General features: G+C 39.6%; 1 protein-coding gene across 1 annotated transcript in view; it reads right to left on the reverse strand.

The window, feature by feature from the left end:
• KCNH8 (potassium voltage-gated channel subfamily H member 8) overlaps nt 1–16,484 on the reverse strand; it is a 400,722-nt gene that overhangs the window by 21,678 nt on the left and 362,560 nt on the right. Inside the window, exons 12-15 of the mRNA XM_044678889.1 lie at nt 15,319–15,357; nt 10,910–11,268; nt 6,325–6,431; nt 3,758–3,834 (exon numbers count right to left, since the gene is read on the reverse strand). Of these exons, the coding sequence (XP_044534824.1) occupies nt 3,758–3,834; nt 6,325–6,431; nt 10,910–11,268; nt 15,319–15,357 (582 nt within the window). The remainder of the gene's footprint in view (nt 1–3,757; nt 3,835–6,324; nt 6,432–10,909; nt 11,269–15,318; nt 15,358–16,484) is intronic.

Here is a 16,484-nt window from a genome sequence, read left to right on the forward strand (position 1 = left end):
GTGAAGTTTCATGGTTTTCATCCTTCCATATCTCATAGGTCTGTTAGGAGTAAAAGGATTTATAGCAATTAAAGTATTAAAGGAATAGGAGAAGTTGTTATTTTAGGATTCTTTAGCTGAAGTCAATGTGCTGTTAATGATTAATATTCCACACCAAGCCCCATTTATATAATTTAACTTCAGGTATAAAGCAAACAGTCAAATCTCAGACATTCAAGGATTAATAATAAAAATTATTGTCTTGGGCTTCTTGTAGACAAGTTTTTGTACAGTTTAATTGTTTATTATATATTATATTTTCTGCCAGGTGGTACAAAGGATGAGTTCCTGCACCCAGAGTCAGAAAGACCTGAGTTAGTAAGTTGAGACTTATCTGCTATGTGACCCTGGGCAAGTCACTTGACCTCTGCCTGCCTCAGTTTCCTCATCTGTAAAGTGAAGATAATAATAATAGCACTTGCATCCCAGGGTTGTTGTGAGGCCCAAATGAGATAATATTTATAAAGCAATTGGCAAATTTTAAAGTATCACATAAATGCTATTATTATTATTATTATTAGAAAGATAGCTATTCTTAATGGATAACAAGATTGTGTATATTATATTCATCTCAATGCTTTCCTATATATTGTATAGGATGTAGGCATTCTCATATATATGTATGTATGTATAAAATAGTTTGATTTTCAGTGTATTTGTAATCTTATTAATGTAGATACTGATCCTACTGATATAGCTTATCATCCATCCCTGCCTGCTCATCCTGCATGAGTCTCATCCTCATTATCTTGTAAATCCTCCATGGGAATCTACTCCGCATACTGGAAGACCTTCCTCTAGCCCATGGGTGTCTCCTTACTTTTTTTTTGTATCGTAGGCTTCTTTTTCTGATGAAATCCATGAATCTCTTTTCAGAATAATACATTTAAATGAATAAGATAAAATATGTAGGGCCACAAGCAATACTGGATTGTATTGAAATAGCATTGTCAAAATATTCAAAAACCCACAAAACTTCACAACCCCCCACATTAAGAATCCCTGCTCTATGTCTCTTGGCATTACATGGATATAGTGAGCAGATAAAAGGGATACTTTGCTTTCATGCAAAGCACCATCTTCCCCACTGTCTTATTCTGGTAATGCTGGTTTATATAATACTATCCAAGTAGAATTTCTCATTTGCCTCATAAACTTAATAGCTATGTGACTATAGGTAAATTACTTCATCTCTCTTGTTCTCAGTTTCCTCATCTGTAAAATGGAGATAATCATATCACCTAACTCTTTAGGTTGTTGAGAAGATTAAATGAGGTAAGATATAAAATTCTTTATAAACATTAATTTTTTAATAAATACTGTTAATTATTATTATTAATTATTGTTATTGTATGACAACTGCTCATGCCTACATCATTTTTTAATGTCCCTTAGGTAACCTTCATCATTAATGTTCCATGATTCACAGCCATGCGGCAACAGGCATAGAACATTGATTTTTTTTTTAAACCCTTACCTTCAGTTTTAGAATTCATCCTAGGTTATCAATTCTAAGGCAGAAGAGTAATAAGGGCTAGGCAACTGAGGTCAAGTGACTTTGTCAGGGTCACAGAGCAAGGAAAAGTCAAATGTGAACCCAGGACCTCCCAGCTCCAGACCTGGCTCTCTATCCACTGAACCACCCAGCTGCTCCTAGGACAGTAATTTTTAAAAATTGGACTTTCAAGGAGAAGCTTGAATTTCTTAAAGAAATTATTCAATTTCCCCAAGAGAGTCCAAAGTCCACTCATTCAAGACCAGTTTATCCTCCATTTTCAATATCTATCCAAGATCTTATATGCTAGCTCTATGGGTTATCCACTCAATTGCATATCATACATGAATAAGACAAATGGTATTTTCATTCACTTTTCATATGTAGACAATTGAGAACAGAATCCAGAATTGAGTAGAAGGAGGAGGAAACCATGTTGATTGACTACAGTTGAAAATTCAGAACCAATAATACTGCTTTGATGATAATACTGCTATGAACCAATTTTAATGGTGCCAAGAAACTCATTGACATAGAAATTCATTTTATAATAATGCTATATGGCAAAGAATGGTGGGATATCATGAACTCACAAGTGTCAAAATTGTAGGCAATCCAGAGAAAAGACACTTGGCTGGTGAAAGCAAGCTCAAGGATAATACCAGGAATGGTGGGTCTGTGAATGGTGTCATATAAAACCTTATAAAGTACTAATCTAACTAGAAAAGGATTTGGATCAGCCAAGGAGCCCAAGATGGATAAGCAATAGACAGATGGAGGGTTGCCCTTAAGTATTCAGAGTATTGAGGATATCTTCTTTGGAAGATATATAGAAGGATACAGAAGGATCACTCAAGAGAAGATCTAGACCAGTGATTCCCAAAGTGGGCACTACCGCCCCCTGGTGGGTGCTGCAGTGATCCAGAGGACCGGTGATGGCCACAGGTGCATTTATCTTTCCTATTAATTGCTATTAAAATTAAAAAAACATTAATTTCAGGGGGCTAAGTAATACTTTTTTCTGGAAAGGGGGCGGTAGGCCAAAAAAGTTTGGGAATCACTGATCTAGAGGGAAGGGCTTTGATCTGCACTAGTGGAGAGACTGTTCAGACTTCTAAGATCATCAAGTCATTGATATATTAATTATTAATAACCATGTAAAACGAGGAAGCTGAACTTAAGCAACCCAGAGATTATGTCTAGCTTTAAATCTGTGAATCTGTGTAACAGAGGAATAGGTATTGAGAGCAGTGAGGGAAAACTGAAATCAATGGGCATGACCACTTCTTAGAGATGGCAAAAGAGTTATAGGTAGGCAGTTGAACCTAATGACTAAAATCATGTTCAGGATCCATCAATCCATGAACCCACATGTATTTAACTATGTGCCTTGAGTGTGCAAATAGATGGCTATTTGAAATGAGGAAATTCCCAAGGATTAAAAGAATTAAAAATGGAAGGGATCAAAGGGATTGCCTAGTTCATTCCCTCTTTCTACAGATAAGGAAACAGAACTATGGAGGGTAAAGAAACAAATCCATGGTCACAAAGATTAGTCTAGTGCAGTGATGGGCAAACTATGGCCCACCGGCCATATGCGGCCCCCTGAAATGTTCTATCTGCCAGGCAACATTATTCCCTATCTGACGAATACATTGAATAGGAGATAATACAATGAAAATTATAAAGACTTGCCTTAGAAACAGACTGACAGATGAGCATTTTCTTTCCTTTGGCCCCCTCTTTAAAAAGTTTGTCCATCATTGGTCTAATGCATCTACCATTAGGGTGTAGCTCCACAATATAAGGATTATTATTTTGCCTTGTTTTATTTTTGTTCAGTCATGTCTGATTCTTTGGGACCCCTTTTGGGACTTTCTTAGCAAAGATACTGGAGTAGTTTGCCATTTCCTTCTTCAGCACATTTTTACAGACAAGGAAACTGAGACAAATAGGGTTTTAAGTGACTCACCCAAGGTGTCACACCTAGTAAATATCTGAGACCCGATTTGAATTCAGGCCTTCCTACTCCCTGCCAGCTCTCCATCTCATTGCCTGAATTTTGCCATGGACTTCTTAAAATATTTTATCTGCTTTAGACTTCTTAAAATTCAGATGCACTAGAAGATACACATCGACACACACAGCACCAATTCAATATCAAAACACTGGGTATGACCAATAACTCCCATTGTCATGAGCAGGTAAGATGAGTCTCCTTACCTCACTATTCAGTTTACTTATCTGCTGTCTGGTTTCCTCTGCTTTGATAAAAAGAACTGCTGCTCCCAGCTCAGGGTCTGTAAGTGACACACACATGGCAAATGAATCCATTAGAAACAAGCTCACATTCTCAGATTTAGGTGATTTAACTCAGGGAAGGAAATTGGAGAAATTCTGACATTCTGTCTTGATGTCAGAGTGTGTGTGTGTGTGTGTGTATGTGTGTGTGTGTGTGTGTGTGTGTGTGTGTGTGTGTGTGTGTGTGTGTGTGTGTTGGGGAAGGGGAAGGGTTCATCCAACTTGGACTCTATTAAACAGTACCACAAAGCTTGAGGTCATCATCATGGGATATTGATCTAGGGCTGAAAGAGATCCCGGACGTCATCCAATCGAGTCCCCTCATTTTACCGATGAAGAAAATAAGGCTCAGGAAGATGAAGTGATTTGCCCATAATTGCACAGGTTTTAAGTGTCAGAGACAGGTCTTGAACCCAGGAGCCCGACTTGAGAGCCATTTTTTTTCTCTCATGCCAAGAGTCTACTCTATCTGGTGCCTAGCACATTGCTAACAATCACTGTGTGGAAAATGAAATGAAGTAGTTAGACTTGGTGAAAAATTAACCTCTGACATGTTTTCATTGAAATAACTTTTTTTTTCAGGTGTGGGACAGAGTTCAGAGCCATGATTTCATTGTGGAAGGAACCCTTAGTGAGGGGACTCCTCTACTAAGGAAGATAATAACTAATTAAAAAAAAACCTTACCTTCTGTCTTAGTATGAATTCCAACTAAGAGCTACAACTTGCCCAGGGTCACACAGCTAGGGATCATCAAATTATAGCCTTAGAATATTGTCTTGGGTTATAAAAATGACTTGCTCAAGGTCATACAGACAGGATGTGGCAGAGGCAGATATGAGCCCAGGTCTTGCTGATGTTGACAGTGGCTCTCTGTCACTGCTTTACGCTGCTGTTTCACTATGACATTAATTCCAGTATATAGATGCATGCATGGCCAAAACCCACACTGCCATTTTTTTCTGGTTGCAGTGAATACGTTTTATTCCATTTCCCCATGGATCTTTCTTAGGGGGAAAACCACCGTGCACCTTGAGGAAGAAACATCTCCGGCGTCCTCTTCTACTTTTCTAAAAATGCTTTTCATGAAACTATTTTTTTTCTAATAGTGACTCAAAGGCCTTCAGGACTCTGGAAATGAGCCTTGGGAACAGCACTGTCCCCAGACCACTAGTCCGGCTTCTATCTCAGCCCTCACAGCCATTATTTAGGAAAGCAGCTCCTGTGGATGAGAGGCCAGGCATCCACCAGCTGCCATGGCTGAGGTAGCAAGGCAGCATGTGCCAAGCTAGTCATAATACCACCACCGCCAACTTGACAACCATCTTCTGTCAGACCCTGATGGAGAGGGAGCTCAGGACCCTAAAGCCAAGAGCCTTGCTACCAGTCTATGGTTCTCAGCCATCATCCTGGGAAGCAAGCCCTGGGGAAATGCAGCCTGGCAACTGTTTCTGTTTTTGTATCTATCCCCTGTGCCTAGTATGATGGCCGACATAAAGATGACACTTCATTAAGCCTTATTCAGTTTAGTTTGCTTGAACTCTACATTATCTTCTAGGCAATCAGATCAAATAGAGAGAACTTGTCTTCAAGGATCATTGCTAGAGTTGATGCTAAATAAACAATCTCCGTTGACTTACTGTCCATCTAATGTCTAGCAGGGTCCATTCAGTTATCCTTATATCAAGGTAAATTTTCATAGGATGCTCTCCTGTTATCTTATCACGTGGACCTGTCCATGTTTGGGGACATTAGGAAGACTGTTTTAGCTTGGTATTTTTCCCAAGATAATTTCAATAGTGACCATTGCATTTTCCAAAAGAGGTAGAATTGGACGTTGGGGTGGCTAGGAGTCTTTTACATTGGAAGAAGAGAATAGGAAGGGGAGATCAGCTGGTACGCCTGGTAGTTGGCACAGTCCTGCTTTGAATTATACATGTTCAACACTTAATCATCGCTCTTCCTTCACCAGATGCAGAAAATCTATTCTTTTTAGCCCTTATTAAAGCTAAAGCCATTATCTGCTAGCTATCTGTTGACAGAGCCTCTTTCTACAGGCAAACGCACAAGGGTTGGCATGGCCAAGCTCACTTTAAGTCCTTCCTGAAGTAGTTTAGCTCCTATTAAACTCCAATTAAATGAGCTGTCACCAAATAAACTGCAGAGGAAACCTACACTCCTACACTGCCTGGCCAGCACGTTATTTCCTCTGTATAACATTGTTTTTACAGATTAGATTTGTCTTTAAAACAGGAAAACAGGGTTATCAGCTGATAAATGGCAGGCATTTGTGCCTCCTGAAAACTGCAGGCATCATCTGTTAAGTAACAAGGGCCATGGAAGCATGGGAAAGGCAAAAGTGAAACCAAAGGTCTGATCAGTTCATAATTCTGGCAAGTTTTTCATGACACTCAGAATCACTTCACAACAGGAGGGTGTGAAGATACAGAGAATGGTCTCTCCTTGAAAAAGGACCAGGTAGAGGGCTCACCTGCTATGGGAGGGGTTACTCGGCGCTCCTGCCTTGTTTGTTCAGAACCAAAGTCAAAAGTCTGGTTTTCCTCATTAGTTATTCCATCTTCTGTTCCATCCACAATCCTGTTTAAAAATAAAAAAGAGAATCCATGTGGACATGTTTATAAACAAGCTGGACTTGCTATCAAAGTACTCAATATTTGTAAAAGACAGCATTGAGGGGGGGTAGCTAGGTGGCTCAGTGGATTGTAAGCAAGGCTGGGAGAAGGGAGGTCTTGAGTTTGAATGTGACCTAGCTACATCCTAGCTGTGAGACTCTGGCCAAGTCACTTTACCTCCATTGCCTAGCTTTTGCTACTCTTCTGCCTTGGAACAAATACACAGTATTGATTCTGAGATGGAAGGTAAGGATTTTTTTTAAAAGGCAGAGCTTAGAGTATTTTTAATAGTGAATAGATATGTTGCTTCTCCCATTTGAAAAAAGAGGCAGTCTAGTTTAGCAGATTAATGGCTGGACTTGGAGTCAGGAAGACCTGTGTTCAAATCCAGCCTCTGATATAGAGAAATTAAAAGATTACAGATTCAGAATAGGAAGAGACCTTAGACATTATGTAGTTCAACTCCCTCAATTTCCAGATGAGGAGACGGAGGCTGAGAGAGGCCATAGAGAATTGGATAGGACGTGGAGGTCATCTAGTCCCAAACCCTCATTTTACGGACAAAGAAATTGAAGCAAAGAAGGTTGTGTGATTGTTCAAGAGTATTGTAATATCAGGATTTGGAATTAGGTCTCCTGATTCCAAATCTAGCACTCTTTCCACAGCTGCACCATGCTAGCTGAGTAGCCATTGGCTAGTCTCTGAACTTCATTGCCTAGAGTCAAATTTATGATTATTAATGTAAGACAAGTTGTCAATTTTCATTGGTGAGGAAATTTCCAATCTGGGAGTTCCTTATAACTGAAGAAATGATAGGGCCAGGTACTCCTATAACCTCCAAAAAGTCAACAGATACATCAAGGACATGTGATTTCACACTTTGGGAACTTCTGGTATGAGAATATTTTCCATCAAGGTTTATAATAACTTCTGGTCTAAGAAAGTTGTGTTTAGCTCAGAGACATTCCAAGGAGCTTGTCTATGATCACACTTCCAGTTGATGCCTAAAGGAGGTCTTGAACCCAGGTCTTCCTGGCTCTATATTTAGCACTCCATCTATTATACTACATACTATATCTATATAGCTATAGCCACTCATCTTCTGTTTTAGAATCAATACTGTGTATTGGTTCCAAGGCAGAAGAGTGGTAAGGGCTAGCCAATGGGGGTTAAGTGACCCGTCCTTTTAGAATCACAGAATCATTAGAAATTCCACCCAGAAGTTTAGACGGCAACATTCTACCCACCTGAGAGCTGATTTTTCCTTCTAATGCAGCTTCCCAGAAATCCCCCAATGGCCCCCTTCTGGTTTCTGGAAGTTCTTAAGGATTTAAGTGCATGGGGTTCACAAATGGATGTGTAGCAAGATCAGAGTTAGTGTTTCCTGTGCCTTCTGACCATTGTGTTCCCACTCTAAACTGAGTTACTCCATCTATCCTTTTGCTACTTATCTTATTTTCCTCTGCAGGTTGAGCCAGCAGTGTTAATGAGTTACTCTCTCAGGTGAGCACTCCCAGCCCCTAAGACCTTAGGGGACATGTGAAGAAGAGCAGAGACCATGATGATCTTGTCCCCTTAATTCCTGACCATCATCTCAGTGGCTGCTCAAAGCAAGACACCTTTCTTTGGAGGAGGTTGCTGATTGTTTATTTTGATTAAAATTAGTTAGCTAGGTATCCACTTAGTAGACTTTTGTGTAAAACTGGGAAAAACATAGGTGCTTGTTGATTTCAGAGGGGTACTTAAATATATTATGGTATATGAATGTATTGGTCCTAAGGCAGAAGAGTGGTAAAGGTTAAGCAATGAGGTTTAAGTGACTTGGTCAGGGTCACACAGCTAAGAGGTGTTTAAGGCAAGATTTGAACTTGGGACCTTTAGTCTCTAGGCCTGGCTTTTCATCCACTGATCCATCCTTGTAAGGATGGGATTTATGCAAGGGAGAGGGGACAAAAGGAGCCAGAGAAGGAGTGGCTGACAGCACCCTTGGCACTGCTTTTTAAAAATACTGTTCTCACCATCACATTTTTTGACTTATCATTTTGTCTAGTACAGGTAGGAGAAAAGAATTCAAATCATTTTAGGGCAATGCTGAGTTATCCGAATGGAATGACTTGGGATGGAGTCAATCTATTTGATGCCAAGGTTCAATACTCCAATAGATCTCACATTCTCTCCATGCTGTAGAACTCAACCCAGAGCCATCTATGATTTAAGTATTCAATCAATGGCTATTGACTTACTGGGGCCAAGGCAGAGTAGAAGATTCCTCGGAAAAGTAATCTATGGCTCATTTCCATCACCATCAAGTGCTTCTCTTCCCCCCCCCCCCCACTGTCAATGCTTTCTTCTCCCTTGTTCCTTGCTAGTGGATTACCTAATGCCCCTGTCATGAGGCTGAAGGTCACTTTCTCACGGTTCTTCCTGACTTTAAAATGGTCTCTATCAGTTTTGTACAGAAGCTTCTTCATTCAAACTTTCCTTGAAGACCTCTCCTGAAGGGGAACCCGCCATATCTGTAAGCAGCTCATTCTACTTTGGGATGCTCTCATTGTGGGGAAGTTTTCCTGATGTCAAGCCTCAGGTGGCCTCTTTGTAGCTTCTACCCATCACTCCTAGCTCTGCCCTCCAGGGCTAAGCAGAAAAAGTCAACTCCTCTTTCCACATGGAAACTCTTCAAATATTTGAAGACAGCTATTGCATCCCTGCCGAGTTTTCGCTTACCCAGGTCAAACAATTGCAGTTCCTTTTCCCAATCCTCACATGCTATGAACATGAGGCCATTCATTGTCCTGTTTGTCCACCTCTGAACACATTCCAGCTAATTCCTCACCTTGAAATGTGGCACCCAGAACAGCGCACAAACATAATAGCTAACATTTCAACGGGGCTCTAGTGTTTAAAAAATGCCTAGAGCATCTCAACAACCCTGCGAGGGAGGTACTACAATTATCCTCATTTCATATATGAACAAATTGAGGCTGAGAGAAGTTGCTGGTGATCTGGGGTCACAACTAGTTAAGATCTGAGGAGAGACTGAAATTCTAGTTGTCTGATTTCAAGTCCAGCATGTTATCCACTATGACATGTAGCTGGCTGCCTTCAGTACATCATTCTAGATATTTTCTGACCACATCAGAGAATGGTTGAACTATCTATCCCCTTCTTATTCCTGGAAGCTATTCTACTTAAAAAAGAGCCCCTTATTTTTTGCCTTAGGATCAATACTATGTATTGATTCCAAGACAGAAGAGCAGAAAAGGCAAGGCATTGGGGGTTAAGGTAGTATCGGAGGCCTAATTTGAACCCAGGACCTTCTATGTCTAGATCCAGCTCTCAATCCATTGAGCCATCTAGCTGTCCTCATCTGCACCTAATGTAGCCTAAGATTGCATTAATTTTCTTGGCTGCCATGTCACTGTATTGACTCATATTGGGTCTGTGTTGTCTTGACTGTGGCTAATATTTGCTTCCATGATGGTCTCACGCTTCTCTTTTTTGAGTGTCAATATTTTTTCATTTCGTTCTCATCTTTGGGTGTTATTTTGATTGTTTTTAATTAAGACTAGCGCCATGATAAAATGCTCCTATATATGAGCACATATAAATATAAAAGCACTTACATAGACATACATATATTTATAACCCTTATCTTCTGCTTTGAATGAACACTGTGTATTGGTTCCAAGGCAGAAGAGCGGTAAAGGGCTAGGCAATGGGGGTTAAGTGACTTGGCCAGGGGCACATAGCTAGGATGTATCTGAAATCAGATTTGAACCCGGGACCCCCCCATCTCTAGACCTGGCTCTCAATCTAATGTTCCAGCTGCTGCCTGCTCATATACTTTTTGCTGAATATGATTAGGAAAAAATCACATACATACACATACACGCATCCCTTTCACTTACATGAGTGAATTGGATACATGAATAGGGATAGAGTGAATGAAAACCATGGGGAACTTCAAACATCCTTCAGTAGTCTAAATGTCCTGCACATTAAACTGTAATGGTAGCCAACAAGGAATATCCACTGAACAATGAGACCATCACTGACATTTCTTATATTCACTTAGCCTTTTGGGAAAAGTGTGATGGGTCCTTGGGTACGTAATGAAGAAGCTGGGAAAGGGGATCTTCATCATTCACAGGCTTTAAAGCTGGAAGAACCTTAGAGATTTCCTGATCTAACTCTCTCAGCTTACAAGTGAAAACCCCAGAGAGGAAGGAGCTTAGCCAAAGGCACATGCCTAGTTAGTAGAAGAGCTAAAATTTCACCTGGGTCCCCCAACTCCAAATACAATACCCTAAAATTCCAATAGGAACACACTGTGATTCTCTAACTGGTTAAAAAACAACAATGAAAGGAACTAGAGACTCTAGACAACTACTCAAACCATGGAGAGTTATTGGTCATAAGAAGAAAAGGAAGACATAAGATTACCTTGGACTGAGATCAGGGGGTCCCGTACTAGTAAGTGTTGAAAGGTGTAGCTTCAGGTTTTTCTCCTTTCTTTTTCCGTGTAAATGGAGGTCAGTTTCCTGCTTGTTTTTTGGAGGGTTTGAGCCACAGACTCTGATAGGTGAGTGGAAGGGCATGGTTCCTGAGGCTAACTGCTTTAAGCTTATGCCCAGATAGCTTTTATTGCTTCCAAATTTCTTGTTACTTGAGGAGGGGGTGCCTCTGGTGTTTATGGGGGAGAGAGAGGCCATCTCCTCTTCTTCTCCTTCTTCGTCTTCTTCTTCATCTTCCACTATCGATGGGAGCCTCCTATTTATGCTGCCATTTCCCTTGGACTCTGTCTAAATTAGTGAATAATACAAATTAAACAAGAAAGTAAAGCATTCTGCAGAGGTACGTTGTTCATGCTAATTTCCCAGTGGAACCAAGTCAAACCCCTTAGAGGTTTATTTCCCATTAAAATTAACATCATTTGGGAGCCCACTGCTATTTATCTGGGAGCTTAGTCCCTGGAGGATGTCCAAATCAAAGGCCCATCTGATCTTCATCCAGTTTCTTGTCTATGCATTCTTGCTGCCAAGAGAATTTGTTTTCCCCCCTTAGTTTTATCCTAATTCTTTAAAGTTTCCTTGTGAGAGTGCTTTTTGCCAGACTCACCTCTTGATTCTGATTGCTTAGTTTCCTGTAATACCTTTTCAAAACTCTTGAGGGGCCATCAATTGTAAAGAACTATTATGGTATTCTAGAGTCGGGGGTTCTTATCCAGGCATCTAAAACAATATTTTGGTTACTAATTTCGATATAATTGGTTTCATTTGCAATTCAATTTATTCATTTAAAACATGATTTTGAGAAGTATTTCCACCAGCTGCCAGTCTAGTCCAGCTTCACTAGACTAGCAAAGGGGTCCATTAGCAAATGAATGACAGTGTTAGGCTTACAGCTGTCTGGGAGACTAGAGTGAGGCCTAAGGGAGAGTACAGGAGGCCCAGCAGAACATTCTGTTATTCCGGAAACACCTAAACCAAGATCTGAGCTCTGATGGATGCCACAGTGTGGGAGAGGAAGAAATGGGACCTCCAGCCCTCAAGAGCATCTGTTCCTAGGTTAAGTTGGAATAGTTCACACATAGGCCCAGGACACAGAAGGGATTGCTGAGGTGGAGTTCATACAACACTGGTGTAGCTTTAATCACTTGCATTGTTTCTGCCTTTTTTCTTGGCCCAAGACTAGATGTTTGACCTTGAGGAAAAAATCACTTTACTGTCCTGAGCCTTTGTTTACTTTAATATTAAATGAAATATTAATACTTTTGCCATCTTGGAGATAGAATTGTGAGAAAGCCATTTCGTAAGCTTTCAATAGGACCCGTTATTTGGATGACTATTGTTGGACCTTATATTTACTCTACTTTTCGGTTTTTACTAAGGATAACACTATATAATTCTTCTTGCTTGCTGGAGAAATTATAAAGATATCTAATAAAGGGAAGGGGAGAGAAAGGAAGAGAAAAAAACATTTATATGGCACCTACTATATTCCAGGAGCAGCTGGATGGCTCAGTGCATAAAGTACCAGGCCTTGAGTCAGGAAGACCTATTTTTCTGACTTTGAATCTGGCCTCTGACACTTATTAGCTGTGGGACACTGGGCGAGTCATTTAATTCTGTTTGCCTCCTTTGTAAAATGAGTTGAAGGGAAAAAAAGGCAACCCACTCCAATTCTTTGCCAAGAAAATCCTAAAAGTGGTCACAAAGAGTGGGACGTGACTAAAATGACCAAACAATAGCAAACTATATTCCAGGCACTGTGTTGAGCTTTTTATCAATATCATCTCATTTCATCCTCATTATCAATCCTCATTATCAATCCTGAGAGATTATAATTCTCCGTTTTGGGAGAAAACTAAGGCAAACAGAGGTTAAGGGACTTGCTTAGGATCACACAACTAATATGGTTCTGAAGCCATATTTGAATTTCAAGTCTTCCCAACTTCAAGTCCCATCCATATCTGCCTCTAACAAATTCTATGCATACAGAATCATAGGTATAGAGTTGAGAGGAAGATTAGATGTTATCTAGTCTTACTTCCTCATTTATAAATGACATAACTGTGGCCCAGAGAAATTAAGTGATTGACTCAAAGTTAAAGAACTATTACATGGCAGGACCAGAATTTGAACCTCAGATCACTGTCTCTGAGTTCACTGCTATTTTCACTGTACTCTCCCATCTGAAAACTCCTTGAACCACCTGGAAGAGTGAATTAAACCTTCAATATTATCTTTATTTTTTGTGGGTATTAAATGATAATTGCTCAATAAAATTTTACCCATATACAATGAATGGCTTTTAGCCACTGAACAATAACAAGAAGAAGTCACATGGCCTAGTAGAAAGAGAGCTGACTTGGAAGTCAAGAACACATCAGTTCAAATCTCCTCACTGCTTTGGTGGCCCCGAGTCACTTACTTAGCTTCTCTATATTTTTGATGGTTATCAAGACAACACATTTCAGCAAAGATGCTGAACTGAGCTAGTGCAGGGAATTTCCTCACTAGCATGTTCTCTGAACCAGTGAAATCAGAGGTCCAATGCCAAGAAAAAAACCATCCTTAGAGCCTGACATTGAGGTTTCTACATAAGCAAAACTTATGCCTTCTCTAATGGAGGGATAAGAGGGAAGGAGTTAATTGAATAGTTTAATGTAACAAACAAAGAAATAAACTAAAATTAAAAAAAATAAAACAAATCATTCATGCTGGTGATTACTCCTCTTTCAATTTTAATATTTGATATGAATGAATAAATGAAAAAAATTATTAGGCACTTATTGTATGCCAGGCACTGTGATGTGTCTGTCTCCATTCTAGGGTCATCATGAGAAAAATTCCCTTGTAACTCTTTTAGCACCAAGGAAATGTCAGTTTTCATTTGAGGTAGGCCATTTCATTGCATCATCCATGTTGAATGTATGAGAATTATTGGACTAAGGTCACCCAACTCAATGAAAAGGAAGACTTACTCAAAATAAAATCTCTGGGAAACTTATGTTTCTATGAAACTTAGGGTGTTTTTGAAAAAGGAAGGGTTTCAACTAGATGGTATTTAACCAGCTTAAATTGTATTTTTTCCCTCAATCAAATTGCTTCTTACAGATATGATGTTACAATGATATATCTTGGATTTGTGATGCCCTCATCATCAGACTTTCCTCTAGCAAGGCAGATCTCAGCCAGCCAAAACTCACATAAATCTTAGTTAAACTAGGTAAATAAATAGTTAAAAAGTTAAATAAATCTAAAGCCTTTAAGTGGCTTAGAGAAGTGAACTGACTTGCTGAAATCTCCCAACAAGCAAGAGTGAGAGGTAGGATTTGCACTATCCACTATGGAATACTGCACAGTGAGTCATGGCTATCTATTTTTTGTTGTTATTTGTGTTATGATTTGGATGTGTGCTGTGATTTATGATATAACTTCACTCACAATATAGTCTAGTCAAAGGAGACCACAAAACCAATTTTCTTTTAGAGATACTCAGATTGTGCCATAGTTGGGGATTGTTAGATTGTTAGAAGATGTGGGTTACTGATTTGAAGAATTTGACCTATATTTCTGAGACTATGATCCTGTTTCTGAAAAATGTAAGAATCAACAAAAACTCTTTACACTCGCATTATACAACAACAACATCAAAATACCTCTTTGCATAGACTCTATGTGATGCAATTTTTGATTTATCAGACCCTGGATAATGAATCATTGCAAATCTTATGGGAAAGTGCGATTGAAAAGGTCAAGAGAGTCAGAATGTTCAGGAGAATGACGGGGGCCTTTAGATAATAAGAGGTTGTGGACAGAAAGGGAGACTCAGAAGTCAGAAGATCTGAGTTGGAGTTCTGGCTCTGGCACCTTCTGCCTAGGAGGACACAGAGAACTTCTCTAAGCCTTAGGCAAACCACTAAATCACCGGTAGGTTACAGCACAATCTGTGTTTATGGCAGAAGTTCTTGCACTGGTGAGATTGCAGGTCCTTGATGGATTCAAGGTGGTTCTTGTGCAGTAATGTTAAGAACTCTCATTCAGAAACCTGAAGAGATGCATTTAAGTCCCAGCTTTGTCACCTTTGTGCAATCTTAGACAAGTCATTTCATCACCTGGAATTTTCTTACGTGTAAAATGGAGATTATGATGTTTGCTCAGTTTACCTACCATCCAGGGGGAACCACTGTGAGGAAAATGACCTATAAATGTTAAAGCTCTATTGAAATATATACAATTATAATTTCTCTCAATTATAATTTTGTAAATAAAAATGCATTTTTTATTTTTGTTTTTTTATATTTTTTTATATTTTTTAAATACATTTTTAAATACATACAAACATACCTGTGAGAGTGTAGATTTGTTTGACAGTCTTGATATGACCTGCAGGAACAAAGAACAAAAAACCATAGGGTCACTGATTACATAGCAAGATGCTGGGGCCCGGAGAGAATACTGATTGGGGATGAGTGATGAAAATTGTAGCAAGCTTTGGTTCTGTTTAATAAACGGAATGCAAGGTAAAAAGTCTCTCTCATCCCTCATCTGAGGAAAGGAGAACAGAGAAGTCACTGAGTAGTGGCCAACACAATCAATTTGATAGAACTTTGTGTTTATAACTGTACTATGTGCCTGACACAGGCAAGATAACAAAAGAGAAATGTTTTTTGCTCTCAAGAACTTTACATTTTACTGGAGGCACACACACATACACACACATACGCATGCACACACACACATGCACACACATAAGTAAATGCAAAATGTTGTTCAGTCACTTCTGAGTCTTAATGACCCCATTTGAAGTTTTCTTGGCAAAGGTACTGGAGTGGTTTGCCATTTCCTTCTTCAGCTCATTTGACAAATGAGAAAAAGGAGGCTAATAGGGCTAAATGACTCCTCCAAGGTCACACAGCTAATAAGTTTCTGATGTCAGATAGGAACTTAGGTCTTCCTGATTCCAGACCTTGTGCTATATCCACTTTGCCACCTAGCTGCCCAAATGCAAAATAAACATGAATTAAAAACAAAATACTTTTCCAGAGGGAAGGGACAAATGACTGGGGTGGGGGGTAAGGATAGGGTTTGTACAGGAAGTGACACCTGAGCTAAGCCTTGAAGGAAATTAGGGATTTCAAGAAGTGGAAGTCAGGATGGAGTATTTTCCTAGCATGAATCATGGCTTTATGCAAAACTATGAAGATGAGAGATCAGACATCACATCCAGGCTCTGTAAAGTCAAGAAACTGGCAGATGGAACAGCAAGTAGGCTAGTTTAGCTGAAACATGGGATGTGTGATGGAGAGTGATGTGCAGTGAAGGAGAGCCATTTGTAATAAATCAGGAAATGCAGTTGAGAGTCAGGCTTTAACTGTTAAAAGGAGGAGTTGGTGTTCTACACTAGGGGTAATTCAGAGCCACTGGAGCTTATCAAGCATGGGGAGCACATGGGCATCCCTGTGCTATAGGGAGAGTGGTTTGCTGGCTCAGAGGAAGATGGATTAGAAATT

This window comes from Gracilinanus agilis, chromosome 5 (assembly GCF_016433145.1).
Source record: "Gracilinanus agilis isolate LMUSP501 chromosome 5, AgileGrace, whole genome shotgun sequence".
In the NCBI taxonomy this organism is placed as follows: Eukaryota; Metazoa; Chordata; class Mammalia; order Didelphimorphia; family Didelphidae; genus Gracilinanus; species Gracilinanus agilis.